This window comes from Podarcis raffonei, chromosome 7 (assembly GCF_027172205.1).
Source record: "Podarcis raffonei isolate rPodRaf1 chromosome 7, rPodRaf1.pri, whole genome shotgun sequence".
Classification (NCBI taxonomy): domain Eukaryota; kingdom Metazoa; phylum Chordata; class Lepidosauria; order Squamata; family Lacertidae; genus Podarcis; species Podarcis raffonei.
Window position 1 is genome coordinate 50,357,489 of NC_070608.1, and position 9,487 is coordinate 50,366,975.

General features: G+C 40.0%; 1 protein-coding gene across 4 annotated transcripts in view; it reads left to right on the forward strand.

The window, feature by feature from the left end:
* The window catches only part of CEP192 (centrosomal protein 192), a 49,989-nt gene extending 41,284 nt beyond the window's left edge, over positions 1-8,705 (forward strand). For all 4 annotated transcript variants that reach the window (XM_053396590.1, XM_053396591.1, XM_053396592.1 and 1 more), the window contains 8 exons: positions 224-428; positions 871-950; positions 1,563-1,658; positions 3,633-3,752; positions 6,128-6,246; positions 6,776-6,884; positions 7,354-7,412; positions 8,289-8,705. In XM_053396590.1, the coding sequence (XP_053252565.1) occupies positions 224-428; positions 871-950; positions 1,563-1,658; positions 3,633-3,752; positions 6,128-6,246; positions 6,776-6,884; positions 7,354-7,412; positions 8,289-8,424 (924 nt within the window). In that variant the 3' untranslated portion in view covers positions 8,425-8,705. The remainder of the gene's footprint in view (positions 1-223; positions 429-870; positions 951-1,562; positions 1,659-3,632; positions 3,753-6,127; positions 6,247-6,775; positions 6,885-7,353; positions 7,413-8,288) is intronic.
* Positions 8,706-9,487: the final 782 nt, after the last annotated feature.

Sequence of the window (9,487 nt, forward strand, 5' to 3'; positions counted from 1 at the left end):
TGGACAACTTATGCTCTTGTATGGAAGTTGTTTTAAAAGTTTAAGAGATGTATGTGTTCCATTTTCTTTGTTACATTGAATATTTTCACCTTGCTTTTGAGTCCTTGGTTGCAAGGCAGCTTTGAGCATATGCACTGGCCAGCCAGTCTGGGAGATACCTGTAGGATTAACTTGAGACCAGTAACTGCAAAATACTATGATTTCGTTTCTTTCTTGTGCATAGCTTGTTAGGGTCCAAATTCGGGAAAATATATCTGAGAAGCAATCTGAAACGGTTTCACCAGTTGCCAAAGTAGGTGTTCATCATCAGCAGCAGCCTGAGCTTCCTATTATGCACATAAGGCCACTTCAAAAGCCATCTTCGACAAAACTTGAAGTAAAGAATCGGACTGTGTTTTTTCCTGAAACAAAGTCTGGGGAAAGCTCAGGTAAGGTCGGTCTTGCATATGACTAGTATCTTTTTGAGTAAAATGTTTTCTAATGGTGAAAACGAAACATGTATTACTTCAGTGAGACAAGCATGACTGGCCATGCACGGCAGCGACTCAGTCTTGAAATTCACATTCACACAGTTCACACATAACACTAAGCCAATGTCTGTAACGAAATTCTCTCTTCCTAGCTAAGCCCCAGGGCAGTGCCAGGCTTCACAAGTTAATTCTATAACCCCCAAATGAATAGACAAGGAAGATAATCATTCCCATATACTATCTCACAGTCCGTGCAAACAAGGTCCAAATCCTTCACAGGCCCTTATAAGAATAACTGTTACTTGCTATGGATGTTTGTATGTGATGCCAATAAAAGGTTTGATGATGATGATGATGAATAACTGTTACTTACATTACTTGCCTGCACTTCTTCTTCCAGAAAAGTACATAGAGATTGAAAATAATGGAGATGCAAATGTGAAGTGGCTATTGTCATCTTTTGCACCGCCTTATATCAAGGTGAGTAAAAAATCTGGAAAAACAAACACACACTGTCTTTAAAAGATCAGGTTATATATTCTGTAATCTTTGCATCTAAACAGACCTGGCCTGACATGAACATGCAAATAGAGATCTTCTGACGGAAGAAAAATATTGGAAAATAGGTTTCAAAAGCAACACTAAAAATTCAAACATTTTTAAAAAAATTCTTTCTGATCTGGTTTGCTTACCCTCAACTTGTAGTAGATAGACAAATGTGCATACTCTGGTTTTTATTCAGATTGTATAGATAGACAAGCGCTGGACATAGGTAAACACTTAAAATTTTGAGTGGTCTCAACTTTAGATTCACAATGGAGGTGTTAGAGAACAAACTGGAAAATCATTTTTATGAAATCATTAGATACTGAAATTTACAACTTCCATGTTAATGGGTGGCATTCATCTAAGTTTTACTTGGAGTAGCCCTGCTGAGTTAAGGGACCTAACTGAGTCATTAGTTCAAATGGGTCTACTCTGAGAAAAACCTAATTGAACACCACCCAATTTCCAATCAAAACCCATTTCACTTGCACATGTTCCAAGGCTGCTTTGTAAAACTAGTGTTTCTGTTTAATAATTTCCTTTCAGGGCTTAGATGACAGTGGAGAGGTTTACAGGGCCACATATACTGCTTTTCGATGTTCATTGCTTTCTGGTATTCTTAAAGCTCATGGGGAAGAAAAGGTAAGTCACATTGACTGTGTTTTCATCTTAATACACTGCACTTCTGTTTGTCTTCCATCAAAAAAAAAATCAGTTAATGCTTCAAAAGTTCTAGGCTATAACAACAGCATTTTTGTGAAATGAAGTCAGGCTTCTACTCAATAATCCATCTTGAAAAATCTAAAGAAATTGAAAAAGTAGCATCAAGTATACACAATACTGTTCGGTTCTGCATGAAGAAACTTGCTTTTCTTAGAGTATACTGTGAAGAATTAACTTTGAGATATGGGTTGACTTCACCTACTCTGTATGTGCAGTGTCACATGACATAAATTTGTAGACCTAGTTCATTTGAATTTGTAGTCATACAAGGCAGGAGGGGGGCTTATCAGATCATTCAGGATCCTCATGTGGCATAGAGCTTCTCTTCCACACTCCCCTCACAATTGTGAATTACTTCCTGAGCTAGAAAGTGACACTTTTCATAGGAAAAAAGGACATACTAGTGACTCATACTGCTTGCGAGGATGATTGCAAAAGCAGGTAAACTACAAACTCCAGTAACAAGAATGGTTGTCAGATGGATGTTGAAGGCTGCATTGGTCCTATAGCTGTAATCTCAAGGAATTTGCTGAATAGAAAGTTGATCCTCTGATCAATCTAATTTTTAATTTACTTTGTGCTGCTATCCCATTGCCTTTGCTCCCCCTCACACACACCCCATTGCCGGCATGCCAAGAACATGGTGTCTCTCACATTATTTCTGGCCTTACCTGATGAACCAGTTAATAAATACAGTGAAATAAAAATTAAAAAGCTGCTTATTTACAAAGCAAAAGTTAACATTCAATATTCTCTCTCTTTGTACCTTGAAAATCATTCATAAAACACTAATAAGAACGCTTGTCTGCCTTTTCCCTCCCCACACTGGTTGATGGCCTGCCATAAACAGGCGAATGCCTTTTTATTTAAACAGGCAATTGGCATTCTGGGCTGAATTGTTTTGCTCAGCTGTTCTGTGTTTTAATATGCATTTCTAATTGATGTTTGTAACTAGCTGACATTTTAATCAACTTTTGTCTCGTGTGTTTATCTGATCTTATTGTTATCCTTCGTTTGGAATTTTTTTAATGGAAAGGTGAAGGATAAATTGTCCCTCGATTCTCCCCTTATATTTCGCATGGCAAACTTCTTTTCTCTGAGTGAGGATAGTCACTGTGCTTCAGAAAATCTCGTCACATGAACCTAGAGGCAGTGTCTTCATTAAGACACTGATAGAGCTGTCCTAATGAAGGTTCATCTTCCAGCTTCCCCAGAAATTGAAAAATGAATCTACTAGTTATTGACCATTCCTCTGAGCTCATGGGCTGGGATCTGCTGAAGGATAGTATCATTTTTCTGCCCTCCTTAACAGGAATTAATGCTTCTCTTTGGGAATTTTAGTAAAGACCTCCCCTTTCCCAGATGTTGTGCTGCACCAGATATTACCTAAGTGGTCATACATAATCAAAAGGGTTATGGTTAAATGGGTACAACCATGGGCATCCTCAGGATTTGTGGAAGGGGGCAGGGTGAGAGGGCACAAAGTGAAATATTGAAAGAGGGGTGCAGGCTAGTTTCTCACAAAAATTAGGAAAAAATAGTATATCAGGCTTTACAAATTCTAGAAACTGTATTTTTCAATATGAAAGCTGACAGTAATAGAAATCCAGGAATTATGGTTCTTCTGGAGGGAGCAACTGCCCTCCTTCTAGAGGCCCATGGGTAGAACTAATCATTCAGGATCATTGGGAACCTACATAAATTGGATAAGGAACTTACACCTTGTTAATATTGGCCCCTGGGGTTGGTCTTGTATCAGCAGTCCAGGTAGTGTCAGTGACATTACATAGATTGGAATAGCACTTTCGCCAACTCTGACGAACACAAAAGAAATGGCTGTCGATTCAGTCAAATTTGGAAAAGAATTTATTCTCTAACTTATTTTCTTCATAGGTTGTAGTCACCTTTTTACCTAGAGACAGAGGACACTATTCTCAGTTCTGGGATCTCGAGTGTCACCCACTTCACGAATCTCACTTGAAAGACAAACACAGACTTCAGTTTTGTGGAATGGTGAGTATATGAATGAGATCATTATTTTATTTATTAGAGATTAATACTCAACAAGGTTTCATTCCTTGTTGAGATGTAATGTGGAACATTGTCATTTCATCATTTGTGTAGTCTCATCATTTGTCTAGCCTCCTCCATACAAAAGAACCCCCATAATAATAATAATATTCTTGTCTAATCTAAGTGCTTAAAGCATACAGGATTTAAACAACTTTTGTAGCTTTATACTAAATACTTTGTACCTGTTTCCAGACAAGGTACAGTGGTGCCTCGCAAGACGAAATTAATTCGTTCCGCAAGTTTTTTCTTCTTGCGAGTTTTTCGTCTTGCGAAGCACGGTTTCCCATAGGAATGCATTGAAAATCAATCAATGCGTTCCTAGGGAAACCGCCTTCAGACCAGGTCCGGGGACAGTCTGTCCCCCGACCTCTTCTGAAGGCTGGGGGGGGCAAGGACTTCTCCGCTGTCCCGGGGCGATCTGAAAATGCTGGCGGGCGGCAGCGAACGCTTCGCTGCCGCCGGCCAGCATTTTAAAAGCCCCCGGACAGCGGAGAAGTCTCCGCTGTCCGGGGGCTTTTAAAATGCTGGCGGGCGGCAGCGCAGCCTTCGCTGCCGCCCGCCAGCATTTTCAGATTGCCCCGGGACAGCGGAGAAGTCTCCGCTGTCCGGGGGCTTTTAAAATGCTGGCGGGCGGCAGCGCAGCCTTCGCTGCTGCCCGCCAGCATTTTCAGATCGCCCGGGACAGCGGAGAAGTCTCCGCTGTCCCGGGAAGGCAGGCAGGGGGAGCAAAGACTTTTGCCCCCCGCCGGCCTTCAGAAGAGGTCCAGGACCTCTTCTGAAGGCCGGCGGTGGGCCAAAGTCTTTGCTCCCCCCCGCCTGCCTTCAAAAGCCATCGGGATAGCGGAGAAACGCGCTGCGCTTCTCCGCTATCCCGGGAAGGCAGGCGGGGGGGAGCAAAGACTTTTGCCCCCCGCCGGCCTTCAGAAGAGGTCCAGGACCTCTTCTGAAGGCCGGCGGAGATTTCCCTATGGGCTTTCTTCTTGCGAAGCAAGCCCATAAGGAAATTCGTTTTGCGAAGCACCTCCAAAACGGAAAACTCTTTCGTCTTGCAAGTTTTTCGTTTTGCGAGGCGTTCGTCTTGCGGGGCACCACTGTATCTCTGAGGAGACATACACATAGCAAAAAGGTCCCAAAGCACTAGGTGCTTTTGTCTCCAGCCACTAGATTAGATTAGATTGATTATTTAATTTCTGTATCACTTAATATATTAAAAATATATCTAAGCGGTAGACAAAAAAGAAGTAACAACAGACATCTTAAGCAAATATTACCAAAAACAGTTAGATATTAAAATGTTACATTAATATAAAGTTTTATCTGTCTATCTATGTATGTACATTTTCCTTCTGACACACCCTCCCCTTACCTTCTGGGTTCTCACCCAGGGTCTAAACAAACTCTCAGTTCACCCGCAAAAGTCTCATGAGAAGAGTTCCCTGAAACAGCGGACAACACCTTAGTCTCTCACTCTAGACTTGCTTTTTATGGGCAGGTCCAATAACAGGATTGGAGAATCTGTGGTCCTTCAAATGTTGTTGGATTACCTCATCCCCATTCAGTAGTTGATGATAGTTGAAATGTAACATCATGTCAGCTTTCTCCCCCTCTGCATTAGATGATTCAGCTAGATGTTGAGTTAGAAAATACCTCCTAAAAGCCAGTCTTGCTTCTGCCCAGTTAGTGAATGGTCACAGGTTGCTGTTCTTTATTCTGCTACTTCCATTCTGTTTGAGCAAGTCCTCCCTTACAAGTCAGACAGAGAAGGAAAAACAACAAGATAACAATATTAAGTGCTGAACTGTGCTACTTTGAACCTGCTTCTGCACTCATGATTCTTCAGTGGCACATTTTTCCTACTCAGTACAATGGCCTGAAGAGTTTTGTAATATTGTCAGCCTACAAGTGACATATGTAGTAAGTGAAATCTTCACTTAGTAGTGTATCTGCCTCAACACTAGAATTGTTTTTGACAACAAAAGTAGTCCTTCTCAAAGTAATGAATTTAATTTTTCACATCCATGTAAAAATGTTCAGCGTACAGTGGTACCTCGGGTTAAGTACTTAATTCATTCCGGAGGTCCGTACTTAACCTGAAACTGTTCTTAACCTGAAGCACTACTTTAGCTAATGGGGCCTCCTGCTGCTGCCGCGCCACCGGAGCACAATTTTTGTTCTCATCCTGAAGCAAAGTTCTTAACCTGTAGCACTATTTCTGGGTTAGCGGAGTCTGTAACCTGAAGCGTATGTAACCTGAGGTACCACTGTAGTTCAGGGAGCTAATACTAATGTATAACTTCAGATGTTTCTTGCATCAGGGTATCTTAGGAAATGAAGATTTTAAAAATGAAGATTCCGCAGCTGCTTTAGTAAAAGTCAGCGTTCGAGATGTGACCCTAAGAAGAGATTACCCTAATACCTCTGAACACAAAATGTGGTATGTGAAAATGATTTTTTTATATAAGCCATATATCTACTCTTTCATCATCAACAAAGTAAAACTTGATCATTGTTGCTTACGTGACATAAGGTGATTCAGCTTCAAAGGAGGAACTGAGAGTGATATTCTTTCCTATTCTGAAGTGAAATCCATTTTATTTGCTTTTTATCCCACCCTCTTCCAAGGAACTCCAGCTGGCTTAGATGGCTAGCAGATGGTTTGCTTCTTTTTACAGTGAATAGCTTCAGACAAAAAATTATAGCAACAATGGGTTATCAAAGACCCCACACCCAACAATATTACAAAATGTTTGCAAAATGCATTTTCATTGGATTCCTAAAACTAAACAGTAAAGTGGGTTTGGTGGGACTCTCTAGGAAAGATACTATCCAGTTGTGGTTCCAACAATGTGCCAAATGTTGATTCTTTGCTTTCAAAGAAATACATTACAAGAATATTACTAACACAGATATAATAATATACATGATTGTTCGACTGTATTTTTACATTTCTCTTTCAAAAACAGGAAAGGGGTACATGCCCAGGAAGACATTTATAAATTTCCTCCAACTAGAATTGGTGAATCCAGTACACTGAAAATTACTGTGAGGAATTATTCTTCCTTTTCAAACAAGGTATATATAGAATTAATAGTATTGTTTCAAGATGTGTTTATATAATAACTCTTACTCCTTAGCATCTAATTCCTGATAGTAGTTCTCAGGCTAAATTTCTTTCTACCAATGTTTGTTTTCTGGTCATTCACTTCCCAGCATTCATCTCATTTTCAGCTGAACACCAATTAACTTTCATTTTAAAATTGTACACTATATTGAATGTAAATCCCAGTCTTGGAACTTGTGCTGTGGATTGATTGTTGAACAAATATTAAAAGCTTAAACACTACAAACCTTTTCTGGTCTAAATCCAACAAAGTTGGGAGTGGGTTTAAGCAAGCTTAACTGTTTTGGATGCAGACCTTTTTGCTAAACCTGCATCCCAGTATATCTTTTATCTTATTGCTGAACTCTGGGGAACTATGTGCTTAGTTGTTAATGAATATAGTAACCTGAATTGTCTTAACCATTTCTTGTTAAATTTCAGCTGAAGTTCAGATGTCCCAGAGAGCCTTTTTACATCAAACATTCCCATTATACTTTGAGGTAAGTGAACTCAAATGTTCTAAAGCTTCAACTTTTACCTGGATTAGGAGGATGAGTATTGGCCGTGCTGGTGTGAATGGGAGTTGTCATTAAACAACATCTGGGGAGCACCATGTTGACTGTCTCAGTTATCAGTATTAACTGTTATCAGTATTAATCAGGGATAATGGGAGTTGTAGTCCAACAACATCTGGGGACCCACAGGCTGAGAACTGCTGTTCTAGCCTGTGGGTCCCCAGATGTTGTTGGACTACAACTCCCATTATCCCTGAGCTCTGGCCTTGCTAGCTAGGGGTGATGGGAGTTGTAGTTCAACAACATCTGGGGACCCACACGTTGAGAAAGGCTGCTCTAGAACATTTGTCTTGATACCCCTGCATAGCCCATGTGGTTGTGGCACTGGAGACACTCAAAGTAAATGCCTGAGTTATGTCCTGTACACACATTTTCTAGAATGGCTTAAGTTTCTTGGTTATGCTGATGTCAAAGATCAAAGGCACAAAGAGACTTTTAAATGTTCTTACATATTCACAAAGTTTGTAAATACTTAAATATTTTTTATTTTAGTTGTATTGTTTTGCTGCTTTGTTATTTGTTGCCCTGGACTCCTTTGGGAGGTAAGTGGGATAGAAATGTAATTACTGATAACAGTTAATAATCCATAATGATCGATAAACCAGTTTGAACTCCACACACAATATTATGCCACTGACTGCAGTATTCTGGCCAGTTAGCAAGTGAACTTTCTGCTGGCTCTTGCAGACCTACAGAGCTTCCAAAAAGATGGTAAAGAGCTACAGTACTTTTCTCTTGAAATCTCAAACTGAAGCAGCCTGTTAAGGAATTGTCTAACTGTTGTAATCTTGTCTCTTGCAGATGTCACCACTACTGCAACTTACCAGTACAGTTCAAGCCAGTATCAGCAGGCACTTTCAAAGGCTTATTGATGGTAGAGACAGACAAAAGTGGCACTCTTACCATTCAGCTCATTGGTGTGGGTTTGGCAGAATAGTAGTTTAAAGAGCTACTGTTTTCAGTACGCGATGAATTCACAACTAAATTATTGAATGACAGGTTCTTTTTTGTTGTTGTACACAGACTATTTTGTAGGAAATGGAGGTGCTTGTAATTTTAAATAAAGTAATTTTGTATGTTATCATGCAACTTACACTACTGCACTTTGGCTGTTGAAAGCAGCATTGTGTCTTATTTTTGTATTGATTATGACTTTACAAATGACACTGTGTTTTTAAACATGTTTTTTTTAAAAAATAAAGTTTTCCACTGAATTCTTGTCCGCTGTACAGCACCTATCACTAAACTCCGTGTGGCTTACCTGTTTCTATCCAGCTCTATATTCCAGTAGAAAAAGAGTTACAAGTTTCTGCAAATCCCTTCCTCTATTGCGTAGCTCAAAAGTGAATCCTGGTGTGTTTTAATAAATTTGCACTAGGTTTGTTATGATGAATATTGTTTAAAGCTGCTTAGAGCTCAAAAACTACTGAGGTATAGTTTCTGGTTTGCCTACTGAGTTCAGGAAACGTTGTGACTTCAGCCTAATGGGAATTGAGCTAAGAAATACAACTCATAAACAGAGGTTAGATGGTCATCTGTCGTGGATGATTTAGTTAGGATTCCCGCATTGCAGAGGGTTGGACTAGATAACCCTCGGGGTCCCTGCCAACTCTATGATTCTATGAATGGTAAGCAACCTCTTGTTAATTTGGCCAATAACTGCATGCTTGAAATGAACAATTTTTCAAGATCCCACGAATGCTTTCAGCTATAACACCTCCTTCAGAGCAACAGAAAGTAATCACTTTGTAGCAAGCTATTTATTTATAATAGCGCTCAGGTCCAGGGCCATATTCTCGAGCTAGTTTTTGCTAGTAGTGTTTGCATAGGGGTCAAAAGTGCAGTAATTTACACTTCTCTGAGCATTCTGTTCCCACTATCAGGCAATACAGCTGAAACTGCTCCAAGCAACTATGACAAGCAAACCAGGAAATGATGACAGTGTTGTCACTAGCCCTGTTAAGGCATTCAAAAAAATGCATGAGGACCTAAACTGGGAA